The sequence below is a fragment of the Heloderma suspectum genome, chromosome 1 (genome assembly GCF_057233095.1).
Source record: "Heloderma suspectum isolate Gila_16-S chromosome 1, 16-S_ref, whole genome shotgun sequence".
NCBI lineage: Eukaryota > Metazoa > Chordata > Lepidosauria > Squamata > Helodermatidae > Heloderma > Heloderma suspectum.
In genome coordinates this window covers 208523248-208546697 of record NC_139458.1, presented here as the reverse complement: position 1 = coordinate 208546697, position 23450 = coordinate 208523248, and the positions used below count along the sequence as shown (strand labels likewise).

Sequence of the window (23450 nt, the reverse complement as noted above, 5' to 3'; positions counted from 1 at the left end):
CGCCGACACACTAATGTGTTGCGGCACACAGTTTGGAAAGCTCTGGTCTAGAGGGCCATAGGATATGCTCTTTTCCGGGAACTGACCTTGGAGTGCTCCGAAGTTGGTTCCTGGAAAACTGACCTCCCCCCACGAGGCAGCACGGAGAAGCCCCGTCCTCTGCGCTCGGAAGAGGAGCGCAGAGCGACTGAAAAGGGGCGGGGCTGGGGGCGTTCCGGGGCGGGGAGAGCAGAGCTGCATCTATGACACATCCTATGTGTCGTACATGCAGCCTCCTCTCCCAGTCGGCCCCCTGCAGCTAGACAGCCGAAAACGGCTGTGTAGCAGAAAATAGCAGGGCAGGAGAGGCGCGGAGGGAATGATTCCCCTGTGCCTCTCCTGCCTTGCTTAGGATAGGTGGTCGCCTCCGAGTTCAGAGGTGGCCGCCTATCTTGATAGGATTGAGCCTTTGACGTGTTAGCAGTAGTCACAGAAGATTCTTTGCCCAAGGAGTGGTCCCAGCTTTACAAAGTGCTTTATGCACATACGTAACAGCAAGCTGAATGCTGGTTCAACCATCAGTCTTGCTCCTCCCTCCTGAGTCTTTGTGTGTGAATATTTGTAATATTGTAAAGAAGCATATATATCCATATATGCTTCTTACAGACAAGAAGTCTGTCAATTAAAAAAAAAAAAAAGATTGGGGGAGATATGTTGGTAATGTCCTGGCACTACCCAATAGGTTCTGTTCTCAAACTGCTTCCCCCAACCCCTCACCCAGGTTCAGACTAATCCATGCTGAAAACTTTCAGAGCTGTTTTTTCAGAGGTCATCCTGGGACAAAGAGGAATCATTCTATTGAGCATCTTCAAACTTTCCCCACTGCTCCTAAAATGTTACGTCTGTCAAGTGAGACCAAAAGGGGAAAGATAAAGTTTACTGACCATCCTCTGTCCGTTCCACCACATGCAGATCCAATATTCTGGTGGGCGAAATGATAAGTGAATGGAATACACCTTTAAATTTCATATCAGGTCCTAAGAGATAGACAATAACAGTGAGATTGAGGGGGAAAGGGAAGGGTGCTTGATTGCCATTTAAATACCGAGCTTTTCTATACAAGGCAAATATTGTGCATTCATGGTTCCTTACTCATGGTTGTTTACAGCTTCTTTAGATGACATTGTGACCCTCCTGTTTCGCTTCTGTTTTTAAGAGCATTTTCCCAGGTTTTTTTTTAGAGTGGGGTATTATTTCTGAAAGCGAAAGAACGACTTGTATAACTGTGCTTTTTCACTAAAGCGCAGCTCCACCTAGAGGTTATGTAGTGGAAAAGCAGGAAAGGAAAAGCGCTTTGTGTGGAGTACAGATTTCAGTTTTGCGATGAAACCAAAAGTAGATATAGCGATTAATAGCCTCATGTAGAAAAGCTCACTCTCCTTCGAAAATATTTGTCTGTTTCTTTATAAAAATTGTGAACCGCTTTGCTAACTCACAGAATGGACATATAGTAATCGAAAGCTAGTAATGATCTATTAAAAATGTTTAAAATGTGGAAAACATCCAAAAAAATAAAAATGCTGTCTTTAAAAATAAACTGCCATTACATTCAAACACACCACTGTCATCAGAGAGATTAAATAGACGTGGCTTTAGATGCTGGCAAAAGGTATACAAAGAAAAGAGTGTTTTGAGCCAAATGGAGTCCCCTTGGGACAATATTCTAAATGAAGAGTATCACCACTGAAAAAGCCCGCTAACATGACTTTGCAGAAGGAAGGGACAGAAAACATGGCTTCATTTGCAGTGCATATACTGGTACTAAGGTAAGAGGATATGCTGAAGTTGCACATACAGAACAGATCACAGCAAGGGAACTCTTCTACTGCATATGAACCCCTGACCCATAATCAGATTATCTAACAAATTATTTAGTTTGAATTGGGGGTTGACTTTCAATAGATCATAGTGAGGGAGGAGTGTTTCTGCTATGCACGAAATTAAACTCTACATACCCACACAAGTATTCCCTACCACAAGAGGTGCCTGGGGGTACTTGGCTTTCAGTTTCAGAAGTTCCTTTAGATTTACAGGAGAAATCCATGTAGTTCTTTCCCCATGGAAAACAAGAGTTTGTACTGTTTGAGTTTCAGCCATTTTCTGAAGGAAGAACAAACCAGATTCATAGTTTACATTACAAACACCTATATTCCAGAAAGTGTCCCTGTCAGGATTCCACTTATGGGTTTCATAACTGGGAAATGAATTCCTAATTAAAGAACTTCTCACTTCTGGTTGGAACTGTCAGATCCTCAACCGGAGACAGTGGCCATCCCTTTAAATGCTCTGAAATTCTGATGCACCCTCCTTTGCATGTCCACCGGTTTGCCTTCCCATATGCCTGCCAGGAGGCAAAATTCAAATCTTCCTGGCCAGAACAGGTGATTCAGGAGTGCAGATGAGGGGACCCTAGCTGTGCTTTGCCTTGGTATATATAAAGGGATAGACTTCAACCACATTCCATTGAACTGTGCTGGATTGTGGCCACTGTCTGTCTTCACCTGGGGACTTGGCAATCCTACCTGTCCAGCAATGCTCATGTGAAATTTGGACATATGTTAAGAACTTTACTTCAAACAGCAGACTAGAATGCTTACTTGCATGTAGATCTGCTATCAGGGAGGTATACTTGTGAAGGACGATTCCAGCCTTCCATTTCAGAGCCTGCCTGCACATACCTTCTGGGCTACTCAATTTCACTCCTAATGGAAGCAGGCTGAACCAGTGTTGTTTTTTTCCCCTTAGAAGTGAAATTTGACTAGAACAGAAGGTGGACGCTGTCCAGGAATGGTTTTTGCCATATGTGCCTGCCTGGACCTTAAGATCATCGTCAGCGCCCTTCTCCGTGAGCCCCTGCCAAAGGAAGTGAGGTGGGTGGCTGCTAGGAGGAGGGCTTTTTCTGCTGTGGCACCCCGGCTCCGGAATGAGCCCCCTAGTGAGGTTCGCCTGGCGTCTACATTGTATTCCTTTCGGAGCCAGGTGAAGACCTTTTTAATTTCCCAGGCATTTTAGCTTTCTAGACTTTTAGCTTTGCTGTTTTAAATCTGTATTTTAAATTCCTGCACTGCTGCTAGGTTTTATTGTGGTTGTATTGTTATATTGTGGTTTTAATGTTCTATATATTTTAAATTGTTTTATTGTGTGCCGTTTGGTTTTAATTTTTGTGAACTGCCCAGAGAGCTTCGGCTATTGGGCGGCATAGAAATGAAATGAAAAATAAATAAATAAATAAATAAGTATTTTCTCAGTGGGAAGGCCCAAGGTATTTTTCTGCCTGATAAGAAGGTGCCTCTCCCCTTTCACACAGAGAGGCAGAAGGCTAGCGTAGGGGGGTGCAGGGCAAGCTGTATAGCTCTGCCATCCCACACACTGCTGCTGCTTGCTCACCACTCCGCCCAGTGCTTGCTTGTTCAAACAAATACTACAGTGAAGCAGCAGGATCAATATATATCACATGAGCAGAGCAGTGCGTGTGAAAGTGGGATGCCTGCTGGATTGTGCGGCCTGGGCTGGCAAGCAAGCAAAATTTGCCCCTGTTAGGGCATTAGCTCAGGAGCACGGGAATGGCTGGGAGGCTGATGTCCCCACGGCAACTGCTGTCTGAGGTATCCACCTCACTCTGCCTAAGGGCCCAACTCATACAAAAGCAACCCCCCCACCCCCCAGGGACCTATCTGAACAAGGAAGGGGGAGTCTGTCTCTTCTTATTCCAGAAACGATTATGAGAAGACAAGCTGCTATACAAACAGTATAAAGCATTTTGAACAAGTCAAAGACATGCTAGGAGTCTCACGTAATGAGACAGGGGGAGTTTACTGTGCTTGTTGCTGAGCTTCCTCAATCTAAGATTCCACAGATAGTTCCAAAGATAATTCCAAAGATCGTTAAAGCGCCACAGCAAATATGCAACTCTCTGTACATATGAAATTTGTTTTTCCAAAGTGTCTTCGAACACATTTATATAACCTTTTTGGTATGCAGAGCAGTAGGTAAACTACTCGTTGGTAAATCCAGTGCTGGCAAAGCATTTGTTCATTTGCTTCAGTGCATGTCAAAATGATGGTTCACCAGCTGATAGGCTCAACCTATCTTCAGGAACTTTGTATTAGTATGGTATGTTACAATGGAGACGCACAGTAAAGCAGTGAGATGATTTACCTCATCACAGGTTCAGTGTTTACCACTCACCCAGTAGCCACATCTCAACACATTGAAATGACAGTGTGAGTTGCTTCTAAGCCTTAAGCCTATGCAGAATGTATGACAATTCTTCTTACTATGAGTTCTGGTGGAAATATTAGTTCTTGGGTGGGATCCAACGGCTGGAATTCTTCTGCAGAAAACAGTCTTGTACAAATCTTAAAAATTAAAAAACAAACAAACCAGTACACAGATAGTGAGCGTAGTTCATTTGACTTTAAAACTTCTGAAATGAAAAAGAAGTGTGAAATTCCACTGAAATAACAAAGAGAGGGTTTTTTTTTAATCTAAATTTTAAGCTGAGTACATTTCGGATTTGGCCTTAAAGAACTGGCATTTGTCGCTATGACTAGCTGCTACTGTGACTAGCTATCACCTAATAGGAGGGGGGCAGTTCTTTCAACAATGCAGTGGCAGGAAGAAGCACTAAAATTCTGGCTACCTCACCTATTTACTTTCCCTCTTTTGCTCTCCCCTCTTCTGGATCCCTCTCATGTCTTCCACATAAATAGTGGGTGGGACTTTATATGAACTACAGACTACCTATACTCACACCCAGAACATTTCCAGAACAATGCCAAGGCTCAGTCATGCAACATGTAAAACAGGGGTGGGCAACTTGTGGCTCTCCAGATGTTTTTGGCCTACAACTCCCATGATCCCTCCTCACCATTGGCTATGCTGGCAATGGCTGATGGGAGTTGTAGAGCAAAACTTCTGAGGGCCACAAGTTTCCCATCCCTGACATAAAATAATGAAGAGAGTACCTCTGACCATGTACAGAATGTTCCCCCTCCCCTGCTGGATAAGCAGAAACATTGAATGCCTCTCCTCTCCTCTCCTCCTTCATTCATTACAATTTTATGCCACTCAATAGCCAAAGCTCTCTGGGCAGTTCACAACATGATAGAACATACAAACATTTAAAATGGTCTGGAACGGTTAAAAAATAAACATTAAAACTTCCAGGACCCGAAAAAAAATTAACATTAAAAAGCCCCATCATATTCTACCAAACGAGGGCAAAAACGGCCCCCAGACTTCCCAAAGTTGCCTACCCCTGCTCCAAACCCTTTACTGAACAAGCTAGAAGAGTGCTAGACTTATGGAGCCCTACTTTATGCTGCTTTGTGAGAGGTGGGTTTGATTGACCACTGCCATTCAATTGGCCAATGGTCATCAAGTCATGTAGGCAGTGGATGCCCAGGAAAGGGGTATCAGTGCCAAAGACTATCTTGGAAAGGCGAGAAGTGCCAGGGATGTGCTTAATCCTTCTTTGCTGGACAGCTAAGTGTATCTGAGAGCACTGCAGACTGGGACGTGACAGGTTGTGTTGCACCACATGGAACCTGTGTTTCCAGCCGCTACATGGACAGCAATAGTGTCAGCTTTGTCAGGTTTTGGGCTTCATGACAGTGCATTCAGTGTTTGCTGCACTAATCAAGAAGTCAGAGCAAGTAGTGGTAGTGTGGTAATAACCAAAGGTGTTCAAGTCTTTGGGCTGGTTCGCACAATGTGAGGGTGGTTAATAAGCCATGGTGGCTTGTTAACCATCCTGCACATGCCAGTTGCGTGCTGGCTGATTCACAGAATTACCCTTGCTGGGGGCAACTTCTCATGGCATTTGAACCTGGCGAGGGGGCTTGTTGGGGTGGTGAACAAACCCCCCAGAACACTTAGCCTGTTGTAGAGTTGTGGGGTGGTGTTGGGGTTAACCACCCCAACAAACCATCCTTGCCAGGTTCAGATGACACAAGAAGCCATGGCAGAGGAGATTGAATTGTTGGGGAACTATGGTCAGAGAGACTCCGTTTCCTGATGAGAGAAGAAAGCATGAAAGAGTTTTTCCTAGAAGTTGTTTTCTTTTAAACAGAAGATTTTTAAAAAGCCAACATCAAACACCTTCTTGTGATTGTGAAACTGTGGCTATGTTGTTAGACATTTTCTAGTCATCATCTATTAGGCAACAGTTTTGTAAAACAAGGTAGGCCCAGAAGCTTAAATATGGACTTGGCAATTGTGCTTGGTATGAGCCACAGGGGCTGGGGATTCTGAGCTCTGCTTAATGCTGGGCGGGGAGGGAGGGCAGGAGCAGCCGTGGGTTGTACCTCTTTAATGGAGCAATCCGATGCATTAAAATTTAGTGGAGCTTACTCCCAGATATGTGTGCACAGGATTGCAGCCTAAATTGCTTTTTTCCTCCTGACTGCTGTTGAAAACAGGATACAGCATCATCTCATCCTACAGGCCTTTCCTACATTCCTATAGTAGGTAAATAGACACAAACTAACTCATTAGGCTCAAGTAGTTAACAGATTTAAAGAAAAATGCAGATTTAGACTTATTATGCAGCATGGTATCCAGTTATAACTTCCTGTGATGATGAAAACTAATCAAGAAAAAATGTCAGATCAATATATGGTAGTGTGGAATTATTAACCAAAGGTCCAAATCAGTATATAGTGGGAAACAAGTGTTTTACCCAGGCTTGAAGACAGTATAAGTAGCTGTTTCCCCCCTTTATTATTTATTTGTTATGTTTCTCTGTCTCTCTTTTGTACATTATTACATTTGATCAATTATTTTTGCTTTTGTAAAAACTGAAGAAATGCTGGCTGATATTACATTTGCAAAGAATAAGCAAAACACACTTTCTCTTATGTGAGTTTTGGAATCAAACTAAAAAGAAAGAGGGAGTGTGTTAATCTGTAACTTACCTTTTTCCCCTCATCAGATAACAAAGATAAATGATCTCCCTGATCCAAGCAACAACTCCCATTCTCTTTATTTTGGCAACAAAACGATTCCTAAAAAAAAAATCCTGTTAAGTATTTTTACAGCAATGTAAACTTTAACAAAAAGGGGAAAGACTTTCATTGATCTGAGAAAGCCTTGGATTGAGAATTTATTTTAGCTAATAATTGAACCAACTCCAAACCTACATTCAGAGATGTGTGCATTACATTTCTGTAATTCTACCGTGCAAGTACAAATTCGGTATTCAACATCATGACAGCCTCTGTTTTCTTCTTTCTTTAAAGTGAGGGCACCAGCCAGCCAGCCAGCCAGCCAGCCAAAGTTAAGCACTTTTAAGTTCCATCGGTTTGAGAGCAATTTAAGCACATGCAATGAAACTTAAAATTGCTTAACTTTGGCTGGATTGTGTCTCACGTTTCTGGCCCTTAAGGCAGGAGTGGGCAAACTTGTGGCCCTCCAGATATTTTGGCCTACAACTCCCATCAGCCATAGCCAGTGTAGCCAATGGTGAGAGATGATGGGGGTCGTAGGTCAAAACTTCAGGAAGACCACAAGTTGCCCACCCCTGCCTTAAGACTATGGAGAGACTTGGCAGCATTGAGGCAATGCCTGGTAAAATCTTCAGAGTCAGAGAGAGGGCATCTCTACACCAGCCTAAAATCCTGCCATTTAAAACATGGCTTCTTGCTTCCATTTTAAATGCAGGATCACAACGACTCCCTTTTTCATGCGCTCCCTTCCCCTCTCCTTCTCCCCATATCTGAGTCTTCCATTATCTTTCCTAGATCTCGCTCCCCTTCTTGCCGCTTTCCCTCTTTTCACGGAGGAAACTCAAGCGGAACACAGGGGGGTCATTTGATAGCTCATTATCTGCGATCTATTTAAAAATGGAACAAAGGGCATTTAGTGCAGGAGAAGCCCTGGAGGGTCACGGCGTCATGTAAAGAGCCCGCAAACTTCCGTGAAGCAGCAATCTCAATTGCAGGATGAAAGCTGTGCGTGAAGAAAGCCAGGGAAGTGAGTAAGACTTCAGTGATCAGCAGCAGTGCCATGCAGCGCAAATCTTTGTCCTTCTCCATGTTTAACAAAAGCAGAACAGATTGTGCAAAATAAGAAACCACATACAAATTTGGTCAATTTGCATAATTTACATAGGTCACAGAATTCAGGATTTCAGTTACCTTGGTGCCTTTCATTCTGAGCACAAAATATAAACGGCTCTGCCTTATATTCAGTAAAGCTTACATTTCCAAGTATTGGCTAACCAGCAGTCTCCCTCATACTCATGTATGGTAGATTTTCCATGGATCATAGGAAGCTGCCTTATCCTAAGTCAGCCCATTGGTCCATCTAGCCCAGTACTGTCTACACTGATGTGGCAGCAGCTCTCCAAAGTTTCAGGCCGGATCTTTCCCAGCCCTACCTGGAGATGCTGGGGATTGAAACTGGGACCTTCCGCATGCAAACTTGGTGCTCTACTACTGAGCAATTGCCCTTTCCCCCAAATTCTGTGATACAGAACTGCACAATAAAAAGCAAAATTAAACGGGCATAAGACAACCAAATGAGCAATATTCCACCATGGAATCTTTTTTATTGTAATGTTGATCTTTGATTCAGATTAAAAATATGTTTTAAAGCAAGTCTCATGAAAAATTCAGATTGCCTAGATGCATTACTAGGCTACAGTAAAAGACAGAATGGGCTGGATCCAGACTGACAGTGCAATCCTATACATGTCTACTCAGAAGTAGGCGCTATTGAATTGAATGAGACTTCTTCCCAGTGTGGACAGAACTGCAGCCTGAGTCATGATTAGAGTAGACCCACTGAAATCAATGGGATCTGACTAAGAGCATAACCCTAAAGGATCGATGCTGTAATGATGGAAGCCTCCAAGATCTGAGGCTTCTGAGAATTCTGTGCACTAGTACCCACTCGTAACTCTCTTTGCAGGTGATTTTCACCTCCCCACCCTCCAAAATGCCATTTTCGGCTAGGCAGGGCTCTGAGCCTGTCTAGCTGTGTCTCACTGCTTAGGGTGGGGATGGAAACTGGGAGGCTGTGAGATTTGGCAGTTCCACCACCCATCCCATACCACTGACATACCCCCATCTCTTCCATTTCCCATCTTCCCTGAAGTTGGAGCTTCACCTTTGGATAAGGTAGCTGCTGCAGAGCTTTCCATAGTGGCTGGGAAGTGTGGGAGATCCCTGCTCAGATCCCAACCACACTAAGGTCATAGCTGTGTCTACCCTATGAGAGCATAAGGGTGCCCTAACAATAATTTTAAACAAGTCAGTAAATAAAAATCCTATGGTCCCTCCCAAGGACCATAGCACTGCACTCTTAGTAACTAAATGGAGGGAGCAATCCTATGGCCACTAGACATTGTCTATAAGGCCACAGGATTTTTCAGTTTCTGGGAACTGAAGTCAGAAGTTCCCAGAAACCATGCTCCCCGTCCCTCCCCCGCCACCTTGTAGCCAGCGTGGTTCTCTCTGCACCGGCTATGTCTCCGAGCTCAGAGACGGAGGGTGTAGAGGAGAAAAGAGGGTAGGGAGGGGAAGAGACCGTGGAAGTCACATTATGCAGCTTCCTATGTGCCACGTGGTCTCCCCCACTCCCACACTGAAGCTCCCCGGGTAGACAGGCAAAATCATCTGTCTACCTAAAATGCAGGGCGGCTGGAGCATGGAGGCAAGGATTGCCTCCATGTTCTGGCCGCCTGCATTGGATAGGCGTCAGTCTCTGAGTTCAGAGGCTGATGACTATCTCTGTAGGAATGCACCCTAAGTCTCATTGATTTCAATGGGTTTACTTTAAGTATGACTAAGTCTGGGTCCACAATAGTACAAAAATGCATTGTATGTCCAACCTCCATGTTTCATTCTCTCTCTCTCTCTCTCTCTCTCTCACACACACACACACACACACACACTTACCTTACAGAAGGTTTTGCAGCCATCAATAATAGGCCTGTAACCAGTGCAGCGACATAAATTGCCTAATTAAACAATAAAATAGATTTAGTTATTCGTTTTAAGAGAAGATGACCCAAGCAATAGAATTAGCTTCTCAATCGTTTTACCTTCTCAAAATTGTAACCTCTCATTTTATTTATTTATTTTACATGTTTTTACGCCGCTCTTCAAAAAATAAATCTAGGACAAGTTACAAAACACAGGAACAATAACAATGAAACATACTGAAATTCTGAATCTAAATAAGTACAACAAGAAACTGCAGTTAAAAGCAGCATAGAACAAATACATTCAGGAATAAAAAAATGATCTTTAATATATTTACCAGCTAGAGCTTCAGTTATTTGCTCTGATGTGGGGTCAATCTGGTTGCGCAGTAAAGCGTAGATGGACATCACCATTCCAGGGGTGCAGAAGCCACACTGAGAGCCATGACATTTAGCAATCCGTTCCTGGGACAATGTAAAACTTGCTGCAGGATAACTAAATTCCCTTATCCAGATTTTGTTTTTCGAAAAACAAACCAAAGATCTCTTTATGATTAATGAATCAAATGATGAGATTGAACTGGTTATACAGGTTGCCATAACTTGGCTTACTGTTCATGAAACTGCACAATAACCCCGTCCCCTCCATTGCTGTGACTCTACATATATTGCCATGAGCTGATCAGTATAAAACATCGGTCCAACATGCAGTATAGGTGCCTCAAGTAGTATAGGCAGTGGGATGGATTTGAGGCAAAACCATGGAGGAGGGCTGCATATGCAAGGAGGACGGCTGCATATGCAAGGCAGTGAAAACCAGAGTAGCTCTGTCTCGTACTCTGCACTTGACTTATTTATCTACTTATGCCCTTTTCCAGAGGGACAGCCATGTTACTCTGTGGCAAGAAAAACAAAGAGTCTTGTGGCACTTTAAAGATGGGCAAGTTTAGTAAGCTCTGGTGGACTGCAGTCCTCTTCATCAGATGCATGAAACAAACTTGCTGCGTGGACTGGTCTAGGCTCAAGTTGATGGTGGTGTGAAAGTTATTGAAGTCCTGGTGGACTTCAGTGAAGTCCTGGAAGTCCTGGTACCTAAGGTGCTGGTGGAACCATGCCAGCCCAGGACCTGAGGTGGCCACTTATGAATTGCCAAAAAAGAGGAAATGCATCACCAAAACAGAGGGCAAAAAAAGGACTGCATTTTCATAAAATCTGCATGTGTTCATTTAAATGTATATATGCAAATTTGGAAATAATTACTATAATTTAAATAGAGATTCATCTCACCATAGTGGGGAAAACTGTGATCACATGACCTGTGTATCTGCTCAGTCTGCTGTCCAGGGGCCAACTTCAAGGCCCCTTTAAGTTCTCCCAGTTTATGGTTCTTTTTCTTTAAACTGGAGTTGGGCAGGACAGCGCTTCAAGTAGAGGAGGCCTTCAAACAAAGGACTGTTCTCTGGCAGCCCTTTAAACAGAGGGCAGTCCCCTGTAAAAGAGGATATGGGGCCACCCTATCAGGGCCTCCTGTCCATCAAGGGAGCTAAGAGCTGGGAAAGGAGAAAAGCCAGTCTGAGAGAATTCTTCTGGAAGGGGTCAGGAATCTGGGGCTGGTGGCTGTAGGTACAGGATGGTGGGGTTGTAGTGATACTTCAAGCAGGCAGCGAAGCCCAGCACCAGAGGGATTCAGTCTGACCAGAGGGAACTTCAGCAAGTGATCCCTGAAATAGTATCTTTATCCCAGAAGCCACAGACAACATGAAAAGCTGACGGCAGAGGAAGACTGCTGTACAGCATCTGTTCTAGTTGTGAGGGATTGGCTGGGGTAGAGTTTAGGGGAATTTGATCTGATGGAAAAGCACCAAGAGCTTATTAGCAGGGAAGACTCTCTTATATTGTCTACTGTGGTGGTGTCAATCCCATCCCTCTGCCTTCGTTACTAGGCTACTGAGGTATATAACATACAAAGAGTTTATTTTGGTGGCAGCTGTTTTATGGTTAAGGGTTTTTATACTTGAGACAGCCTTGTGCCAGGGAGTTCCACAGGTACAAGTCTCAAAGTAACTGAAAAGGGAACAGCAGCAGGATAACCCACAGGCTGTTCTTCCACATTTCGTGTTAGCACTGGCATAAATTGGAGGGTTTCCTTGACGTAACCCCATAGGATTGTTAGGTGTTTTGCCTTCATTGCAATATTGCAATAAAGCCCAGTGCTTTATTTTTGCTCATATGAGTGAATGGCTGAAGTTTTTGTACATTCTGATCAAGAGTAAGTACAGGTTGCCTACCTGTAACTGTGGTTCTTCAAGTGGTCGTCTGTGCATTCACACATATGGGCTCTGCGCCTGCACGGAGCCTCGATTCAGGAAACTTTTATAGCTGAGAGAGTTTTAGCTCAGCTAAAAGCCTCATCATCCTACTGTGCGTGTCCCAGTGGGTTCCTGCCTAATTCCCTCAGTTCCAAAGGGGCCTCATCACAGCCTCAGGATTGAGAATATCAATTACAGATCCCATCTTGTCCCAGAGGAACAATTGATATCTAGCCATAGAGGCCTGATAATTCGAAACTTTCAGCCCTAGAGCTGCTGATGAATATATCCTTTATCCCATCAGATCCAGGCAGCTCCCCTCCTTGTCAGTTGGGGCTGAGTGGAGACCCTGTGACCAGCCTTGCGCAGATTCAACGATAATGGAATTCGGTTGCATGTGAGTAAAGAGGAATTCGACATCCTTCTCCAAGACCTTGTACATGTTTACAAGCCTTTTCCAAGTTGGAACCATGGAAGCTGAGGCCTTCCAGGATTGCTGTACCATTTACAGTAACATAGGTAAAAATGGAATAGCTACTGGTATTGCTGTCTCTACACCCACTGACTCCATCGAATACAGGATCACTGATCTTCTGTACAAGTTGGTGTATTTCGATTCCCAGTGACTGAGCCATTTGTTTGGATTTGTTCCAAGAAGTGGCCAAAGTCCTCTGAAGGGGATATTGGGTCCTGTAAACCCACTGCGGCATCAGGCCAGGATATTGATGGTACAACCAGTAAGTAGGACACCGAATCAGACTGGTCAATCACAGATGCCAGCAAAGTATCCAGTTGGGAAGGAATATCCTTTTCTTGATCTCGAAGCAAGGCAGCTGCCACTGAAAGAGGTGGAGGTACAGGTTCAGTAAGCTTTGAAACAGTCAACACAGAGAGCAATAACTGTCAAATTGTCGGATCCATGGAGAGTACTGGTGCCGATAGTGGCAGAAAAGCACATTTGGCTGGTGGATGTGAGATCGAAGCTGATGGTACCAATGGTTTCCTAGGAGAAAAATCGCCCATGTGGGCATAACAATAGTGGTCTTCTCTTTCACACCTCTGCTGCCAGTCTTCCCACTGGTAGGTTGGCCAGGGTGGCAAGGACCACTTGGATTTCCTATCCCATTTGGAGTGTGACCAGTGTTGAGGTTAGAATGCATGCTGGTGATCTGGTCTCTAGTCCCAAAAGTAGCACACCGACATAATGGAATCTGGAGAGCCTCTACGAGATCGATCTCGAGGAGATCGGATCCAATGGTCGGTCTGTTCTTGCAGGCGCAGTGGCGGCGAGTCTTGAGTCTCTCCTTCCAATGTTGAAGCAACATATGCCATATTGGCTATTAGTGTCAGGAGCACCCTAGCTGCCTCTTGCAGTCCCCACCAATAGCCAACTCAGGACACAGATGACGAGGAATTATTTCCGAGACTTTATTCCTTTATGACTCTCTCAGAATACAAGTAGCTAGCACCAAAGCAAGAAACAGCACTGGGGAAAGATAGCTGAGTAGCCTAAGCTCCAGGTAAGGCATTTGGTCCCCGTTTGAAGGAGAATCACGGGAAGACCCTGAACTTATGGGCTAGAGAGAGATCCTCCCTCTTGCCCTTGGGTCCTCGGGGCGCGACTGTTGTTTGCACGCCAAACGAGCGCTACACCTCCTTTCCGTGCCCTCCATCTGTCGTCGCTCCCTGCGTCTGCGCCGAGCATCCAGCAAGCCCCCCTCCAGTGCTCTCTCACTGCCAGGGTCACTATCTATCCCAGGAATGCTGGCAGGAGGAATCTCTGCCAGCTGCTGTGCTTGTGAGAGATGAGCGAGCTCCTCTCCCACGGATTGCTGTTCCTCCTCAGAATCAGAATTGCTCTGGGGCTCTAATGGCTCAGTTTCCACCCTGACAATTGGTACCAAGGCCTCAGGCCTCATCATAATAGGTGAATTCATCAAAGGAGGCAGTCTCGATATTTTTGGAGCAGATTCCTCCGTCCTCCTTGGATCCTTCTTTTTCTGCAGATTGCCTGGCTTAGATATATGCACTTTTTTAGACAATTTATTTGCCGCTGAAACACTTAATGACCTCCCTGGTGTTGGTTGAGCGCCTGTTCTACCCATGGTTAGAGTAGGCCCAGAAAATGGGGAAGGTCATGGAGCTTCCCCAACCTGTGCCGCCTCCTGCATTGAAAGCTTTGCCTGGCGGGGGGGGGGGAGCAGTTGGGGCTACTGAGGTTTTAGGGGTCTCCACAGCCTCCATCCACAGAACTTTACGAAGACAGTCGGAGTGGTTTTGTTGGGCTTATTTGGAGAAGGCTTAGCAATGTGGGCAGGCCTCTACCACATGGCCTTCCCCAAGACAGAATAAACAAAGAGAGTGGCCGTGCAAGGGTGGCAGCTTGCTACCACAGCAGACACACTTTCGGAAGGGCGCCTTTACGGCCATACGCCCTCAGATGAAAGAGTGATCGCAAAGATAGTGCAAAATAAGAATAAAACAAATCAAGCCACTAGAAAAGATAGAAATACAATAGGCAGAGAAAGATAGAATAAAAAAACTCAGCAATTCTGGATCAAAAAGGTTGTCTAATGACAAGAGCATTCCCAATGAGGCAACCACAATGGTGGTTGAAGAAGAACTGATGGAATAGGCAGGAACCTGCTGGGGCATGCGCAGTAGGATGGTGGGGGAGGGTTCCCACTAAAACTCCTTCAGCTACAGAAGTTTCCCGAATCGAGGCTCCACGCAGGTGCAGAACCCATATGTGTGATGCACAGAGACCACAAAGAAGAACCTATGAACCTGGATGCTTTTCTGATTCAGTGGAAGATGTGCCATGTCCTGCTGTATTACTATCTAAGTACAGCTGTAAGACAAGGACTGGATTGTACCCAATAGGAAATATTCATACCATAAATGACAATTGTAGAAGAAAAACAAAACCCCTTCACAAGTAACAGCATACATTTACCTGAACTGGATGAATCCTGGTTTTTGTATTTCCAATTCCTTCCACAGTGATGACTGCCACGCCATACAATGAACATATGGGAGTCAAGCACGCATTGGCTGAATAATGACTTGGGTTGTAAAGGAGAGTATATTTACCATTTGGTAAAAATATAGTAATCTCTATTATTTGTCATCGTTCAGTGTACATTATCATTGTAAATATATTAAAGCTAATGGATTAAATCCACATCATGCAAGCAGCCTTCAGCTCATTCAGTGGGACTCCCTTTGCCTCTCCTCACCCATGCAGACCCACTCGCGTGCCCCTAAATCTACTCTGGAGGGTCCCCCGACCCTCTGGAGTGATTGGGGGGGGTGGAGGGCTGTTCTGCCACTGGCAGGTGGCTAGCACTGGATCCAACCCAATGCTTCAAATTTGGAGAATATTGGCATTCAGATATGAATGTTGCCAATCCTAGATGAATTTTGTAAAGTACAAAAATGCAGAGAACACCTGACATGCGTGAATGTTGACAGTCGTCTATGTATTGAGATGTTACAGATCAACTGTCAACATTTTTGTATTATACTTTTGTTTAATGTAAACTGCCTTGGGTGTAATATGGAAAAACAATATATAAATAACACTGAACTTGATACTGATAGTCATGTACATGGAATTGTAAGCATTCACTGCTGTGCATCCTAAAAGTGGGAAAATACCTTTTTCTTTTCTGGGGAGACAGTCACATCTGGGATTGTCAGCAGTCACATATGAAAGCTGGCATTTGCCAGGTATGAAATATTCACTGTAACATATATATAAGAACACACCATTGTTGTTGTTGTTGTTAATATATGAATTCTGTGATAAGATATTTTATTTTTAAGGGCCTGTTCTGCTGCTTCAGATCTGCACTGAAAGCTCATTTTCACGTGCCCATTGTTCATATCCCTGTTCCTCAATATGCACAATCGTGTGGCTCTAAGCTATGGGAAGGAGAGGAATATTTTAATCATGAGGAAATAACCCACAGACCACTTACAAAGAGCCCACTGAAAAGTACTAAACTAATGCAAATCACTGTACAGTTACTTATGATACACCCACCACCATAAAATTACAGGGTTGGAAATACATGTAGTCTCTACTCAGCACACTAGCTCACATTCACATCACACATTAATTCCCCACCTCATAGTGTGCCACAACCAGAAAATAAGGTGCAAATGCCAGAATCTGAGAAAAGCCTTCGGGGTGCTGGCAATTCTGACATGGCAGAACCATCCTCCTTCACCCTAAATTTTAAAGTAAAACCACTGTAGTCAGGGCTGGCCGAAGATATTTTGCTGCTTGAGGCAAAGAACAGGATGGCGCCACCTCCTTCCATGTACAGAAGCTGACTGCATTGGGAGCTGAATCTTACTTCAACGCTGTTGTCAGGATACCATCCTCCACCGCACCGGAGGGCAGTAGGTGTGCCAAGGGGGCACAGGGCAGGCTGTGTGGCACACACAGCTCTGTCCTCCAACACCTCGCCACTGCTCCCTGACCCCAGCATCTGCCACCTCAGCATCTCACTCTGCTTAAAGGTAGGGCCGGTCCTGCCTCTACTGAACCTTCCTCATAAAAAGCATGTTCGGAATAATCCCATCCATCCAACTAAATATCCCAGGACTACCTATGTCAAAACATGTAAGCTTATAACGTGCAAGCTTGTAACATAAAAATGCATGAGAATTCTGTTACAACCCCATGAACTGGAATCTTCAAACAAGCTTGGTTAACTGTTTGTCTTTAGTCTATATGACTCAGGCTAATTCAGAAGATAAATGATTATATTTATATTGGTTTATTCTCTTTTATTTTTAGCTTTTCTTTATATTTTTTATTTTAAAATAGATAATATATCTAGTATAAAATTTATTACTGATGGTTGAAGGTTTATATTAAGTTTTATTATTATATAATACTATATATATATATATATCATTATTATATTATTATTATTATTATTATTATTAATATAGGCTTTTAGGAATTAAGTGTAGACCTGTTTCCTTGATATAAGATTGATGATATGATATAGAAATGTAAGGTTGTTTATTAAACTGTAAGATTGTTAAGGTTATATAGTTTTTAAAATAGAATGGCATCGGAGGCTGGGGGGTGTTGGAGTCTAAACTTAATTTTTTAAGGGGAAGGAGAGGGAGAAGGGGAGGGAAATTTTCTTCTTTTTTTCTTCACTTCCTTTCCTCCTCCCTTTCCCCCTTTTTTCCCCTCTCTTTTTTCTTCTCTCTTTGTTACTCTGGTGTCCTCATCAGAATATTGTACAGAAAATTGAAGTACTGATTAGGTTGTTGGTAATTTTGGTATTATTTCATTCATAAAAAATAAAATAAATAAAAATATATTCAAAAACAAAACTAAACATGTAAGCTTTGTCTCAGAGGCTACATGACGATAGTAAGTTTTGCTTGTATTGTGGGAATTACATAATGGGGAAAAAAGCCATGGAATTTTTTATGCAACCTATGGGGTTGCATGTATGACTCTTTAGCTAAATGTTCTTTAGCAGAAGGTAGACATATATCTAGGGATGGCAGAGAATTCCGCCACGGATCTCAGTGAGGCCGAATGCCAGTGCATTCAGCCCCCCGAACTCCGTGGCAGAACGGCCTGCCCCCCCCCCCCGCGGATCCCCGCCAGGACGAGACTTAGCTGGGGCGGATCTTCCGGGTGGCAGGGGCTTCGGCAGCGGCTCGTCTTCCGACCAGCTGCCGCCGCCATCTCCACTCTTGTAAAAAAAAAAAAAGAAAGAAAAAAAAAGATGTGATCGGCTACATAAAGATTTACGTAGCCTATCATGGCTAGGTTAAAAAGAAAACGTGATAGGCTATGTAAATCTTTACGTAGCCTATCATGGCTGGGTGGGTTTAAAAAAAAAACCCCACGTACGCAAATGGTGGCAGCTACGGCTGCCGCCATTTGCATTCCTTATTTTTCGCCGTCTTATTCTACGTCAATATTTACGTAGACTATGACGGCAAAAATAAAGGGGAAAGCAAATAGCGTAGCAGGCGCTATTTGCATTCCTTTTTGATTCGCCATTTTAGCCTTCGTAAATATTTACGTAGATTCAGACGGCAAAAAATAAGGAATGCAAATGGCGGCAGCCATAACCGCCACCATTTGCATACGCGGGTTCCCCCCCCCCCAGAGCCCTCCGCAGCCGGAAATCCGGCTGCGGAAGGCTCTGGGCTGGGCTGGGCCTGGCCGGCTGCTCTGCAGAGCTGCCGCGGAGCACAGCTGGCCATCGAGGATTCCGGGGGGGGGGGAACGGATCGCCTCCCCCGCATCGAGGATTCCGGGGGGAGGGACGGAACGCCCCCCCCACCACCAACATAATCTGCGAAAGGTAAGTCTCTTTCGTACACCCCTACATATATCTCACTGGATTGCTTTTCAAAATGTGAAATATGCTATTTCCTTCTAAATGCCTTGATCTTGGAAAAAGGTTTAACTTCCATACATTGATAATTTCTAAAAAGGAAAGGAAGAAGCAACAGTCATGCAGCTAGGTAATTTCTGACCTTGGTCTTACTGGTCTTTCTAGTGGGAGGGGGGTGGCTCTAGATGACCATGTGTATTACTTCATTCCCCCCCCCCCGCCATTCCATGCTTTACAACTGAGTCAACATTCCTGATATGTTAAAGCAAGCAAGCAAGCAAGCAAGCAAGCAAGCAAGCAAGGCTGTTTGCTAACCCTGTTATATAAAAGGAATACCCCGAGTGTGTGCATTTCACACTCACTTAAATTGTAACACCACCGTGACTATGGAATAAAATGGGGTTTGCTTCTGCCGCCCTAATACTAAGCACATTGTTAGGAATAACCAACATTTTGTTGTAGAAGATAATTTATTTTAAAATTAAAAATAATACCATGAGCATCTGTACTCATGTACATGCCTGGCCAGCTGCTCCCTGACTATAAAATATTGTTTCAAATGACAAAGAATGCTGTGGTGAGCAGAGTCAGCCCCAGTGGGCCTCAGCATGCCCATGCTGACCCAGGTGCTGACACCGGGCCTGTTTGCCACTGCCCCTAACACCTGCCACTCTGGGTGGTCATTTAGGGGGGCTCTGGGCTGTGAGGCTTTGGACTTCAGACCCAAGGCCCAGCCTTAGATGCAGCACTGAGAAGCACAGGATATTTGCAGTAGCAGCCAGGAACATAATTCTAAAAATAGGCCAGTCACCTTTTAGTCTGCAATATGATTACATGTAGCCTCATCTGCCATGTACATATAGCACGTTTTACAAATTACTATTTGTTATAAGGCTACCAAATGTCCATCATTCTGACAGACTGCATATGTGTGTGCGTGTGTGTGTGTAGGGAAGGACTTGTATACTGCAAGGATCCTGGGCGTTTGGAGTGCATTTGTGGGCTCAGAGGCAAACTGCACCTCTCTGTGGGATCCGTTAGCAGGGACTGGACCAGCTAGCGTTAAGGTTGTCTTCTCACTGCAACTGTGTCCCCAAGATCAATGTTTTATTTTCCCTCATAGATGTGAAAGGAAAACACTTACTTACATAGGAGAAAATAAAGAGGTACACTACTGGAGGGGGTATTTAAACCTGCTCCCTGCCTCAGATGGCCCAGCCATTGAGCGTTAAGCCTGCTCCTAGGCGTATAGTCACACAGCTTCATCTGCATAGCCCCATCCTGGATTTTGTTTCTTGGTGGCACGAGAAGGGGACAGATTCTTAAGAGCTGTCTTTAATACAGACAGGCAGCACGGTACAGCTATAACAGTCACTTCACCAACAATATCCCTCCTTCCAGAAACTTTATTGCAACGGGTGGTATCCCAGCCTCCTTAAAAGGATACATAACCTTCTTAGTAATAGGCTCGTACGTCGACAGCATCACCGTGCAGGCACCACAGCCACCTCCACCACAACCGTACTTGGTACCTGTGAGACGGACTGAAGGAGCTGCAGTTAAGGGCAAAAAAGTTCCACACTGAGGCACAAATACACACCGGGCGAGTGCTCTCATTCCACACTTTTGTCAACTGGGAACACCAGCGCTCCTGTGAGAAGCTTGTCTCACCCCATCCACACATCCTATGGCAATAAATATTAAAATGTACAAACATATTATTGTTTGAGGGTCCTTTTGGCTCTGAAGGGAGGCTGCTTGAAAGTATGCAGGCAAGACCTGGTTAAAGACCCAGAGTCGAGATGAGGCTTGCTCACATTTTGGCCAGGGTGAGGTGCTTTGGTGGTCTTCATTGCTCCTTGCAAAAAAAGAATACAATATAAGCAAATCTACTTAATTTGCATAACTGCATAATTTACCTGTTCCAGGTGGAAAACAGGGGTGGGCAACTTGTGGCCCTCCATGCCAGGTCCCTTGGTTCTCTCCATTGGCAATCAGATACTCCAAGGCACCAGGATCCAGGCTCACTCCTTTATTAGTTCGCTACCAGGTTCCTTACAAATGCAAATCCTTGGAGACTGTCAGACCACAAAGGAAAACAGCTACTCCACATAACTACTAATATCAGTAGAGGAGCCAAGTGGGAATCAGAGATGTTGCAGGCAGTTTGAACAAGAACTTGCCAGCCAGAGTAACTTGGGGGGGGGGAATGCCCCACCCTTACAGTTGTGCCCCCTACATAAGCTATCACGCATAGCCAACTGGGTGGAATGTCTGAGCTTCGCCTCTAACTTTTCCCGCTCTGCTCTGCGCTGGACTCTAGCATCCCTCAGGTCACACTCTCCTCCTCCTCCGAGACCTGGGTTCTCACAGGGGAAGAAAGGGGAGGGCCTTCAGGTCGAGCCATCTGCAAGCCAAGTTCCTGAGAAGACCGCCTATCCATATCTGAGCTCACTAGGGAGGAAACCTCCCGCAGTTCTGGCTGATCCCAATCTGAATCTAAGCTGCTAACTATCCCCACACACTCAGAATAATTCCTGATGCTCTAGAAGTTTTAGCCTACAACTGACACTGTGTCTCATGGTGGCTTGAGCTGATGGGAGTTGCAGGCCAATTTGTCTGGAGTGTCACAAGTTCCTCACCCCGGTGTAGAATTTGGATTACCTGGAAGCAGAAATTCAGATTTTTTTAAAACCCACATAACATACATTTCTGTTGGTGAATTATTTCAAGATTAGAAGGTTGAGGGCATTTTCACAGATTGCAAAAGTGGCCTTCATTAAGGTCGAAACATAGTATATAGGGTTGTTTGACTGCATTTCTATCCCATCCTTCCTCTAAGAAGCTCAGGGTGGCATGTATGGCTCTCCAGCCCCCATTTTACCTTCACAATAACCCTGTGAGATAGGTTAGGCTGAGAGACAATGACTGGGCCAAGGTCACCCAGTGATCTTCATGGGTTAGTTTAGTGACAAGCGAAAATGTATGCTTTCTGAACCAAGGATGCAATCTTACAAACGCTGACTTGGGAATAAGGCCCACTGAATGTAGTAAGACTTTTGACTGAGTAAATAAGCACATAATTGGACTGCAAGGTTTTCAAAGTCTGTGTGATGGAGTTGGTTCAATACACTCGAAAATAAGGGCTTCAGAGGAGAAGATTCAGTAGATTTTCTGGCTCACATCCTCTAAGTTTGTTTTGGGCAACTCGGTACTACAAAAATTAAATGAGGAACAAGCTGAATACTAAATGAGTGCAGATATAGATTATAGTAAATATCTGAAAACTACACTAAAAAGTGCTATAGACTAACAAAACAATTTAATTTTCATAAGAAAAACATACATATTTCTTAAAATCCTCAAGCCAAGCAGAAAAACAATATGATTAGCAAAGACAAAAAAATAATCAGACATAAGAAAATGACTTAACAGTCCAAACTAACTGTAACATCTTCAGCATTAAAAGCAAATGTTTTTGCTTGTTTTAGATGTTGAAATATTTTCTGTTAAATCATATTGGCATTTCTGAAGGATTGTTGGATTCACCCCAACAACCCCACAAGGTAGGACAAGCCCAACTCGGCCACAGGTTTCCCCAAGATTACCCACTAGCTTCCCTCCCAGGCCAATAGGCACTTTATTTTGCACTGAAGTTACACAGGACACACCACACCAAGTGGAAGTTGGTTAAAAGTTTATTAGGGGAAAGGAACAAAGAGGAAGGGAAAGGGGAAAGGTGGTAGGGTGTACAGGAAATTACAAGCACGATTACAACACCCCAAAGCTAGAAATGCCAATCACCTGGGCATGCACTCCCAGGAGCAAAACAATAAAGCTAGCTAGTCTATCCTACACATACCAAAGTATTGCAGAATAGCCATTGAGCACCCTAGTATCATCATGGCAAAAGAAGAGACCCCCACCCTGTCTTTGCCCCCCTATTTATTGTCCAGCCCTAGCAATTCAAGGCAGATTTGAAACACCCCATCATAGCTCAGCCCCAGGACTCCCCACTCCACCCTCAGAGGAGGATAGATCTTCCCCCCAGACCCGGCTGTTATCACTTTCCCAATTAGCAGGAACAGAGGGTGGCCTTGAGCTGCGGGGCTGAGCCAAATAACAATCAGCTTCCAGGTGGCTTCTTCAGACATGACAACCCGATTGGCCATCCCGGTTTTTACAACCCTTGTTCTTGGCAGCATTCCTGCCATAACTAAGCTGTGCATAACGGGGAGGCACTGAAATTGATTTAAAGTAAGCGAGCAATGTTCATTGTGACAGTTTTAACACTTCTAACCAGAACAAATTCTGAAGGTACAAGAAGAATAAGGTAGAACAGCAATTCTTTTCAAGCTGCATGTTGTTCAGAGCTTCTGCTCTTAAACTTCTTTATTTAACAAAAAATCCCACTGCTGTACAGCTGGAAAAGGCTCCCAAAGCAGCTCCTAAATATCAGTAATAAGACAGTCTCTGCCCTGAGCCTTACAGTCTAAAAGGCATGACACAACAGAAAAAGGGACTGGAAGGGAGGAGGAAAACAAAACTCCGGCACTCGTTCTTAAAGTTATTGTAACAACCAGCTAGAATAGATTCTGACTTTGAAAGTACTTTAAGTAATATACAAGCTTCTCCCTGCATTTCCTTTCTATGTTTAGAATATATCCTAATCCCCCATCATTGATTTGGCAGGTTGTTAGAACTAAACTAGACCCTCATAAAACTGTAGCAACTTTCACATTTCTTTAAAATGGTGTTTCTTACAGTGCATCCTACGAGCAACTG

The 23450-nt window shown here is 44.2% G+C and overlaps 1 protein-coding gene across 1 annotated transcript in view; it reads right to left on the bottom strand.

Annotated features, from left to right (window-relative positions):
• LOC146358672 (aldehyde oxidase 1-like) overlaps positions 1-23450 on the bottom strand; it is a 118798-nt gene that overhangs the window by 88250 nt on the left and 7098 nt on the right. Inside the window, exons 3-10 of the mRNA XM_084817116.1 lie at positions 20113-20209; positions 15233-15341; positions 10306-10432; positions 9942-10003; positions 6957-7046; positions 4317-4397; positions 1995-2139; positions 924-1016 (exon numbers count right to left, since the gene is read on the bottom strand). Of these exons, the coding sequence (XP_084673242.1) occupies positions 924-1016; positions 1995-2139; positions 4317-4397; positions 6957-7046; positions 9942-10003; positions 10306-10432; positions 15233-15341; positions 20113-20209 (804 nt within the window). The remainder of the gene's footprint in view (positions 1-923; positions 1017-1994; positions 2140-4316; positions 4398-6956; positions 7047-9941; positions 10004-10305; positions 10433-15232; positions 15342-20112; positions 20210-23450) is intronic.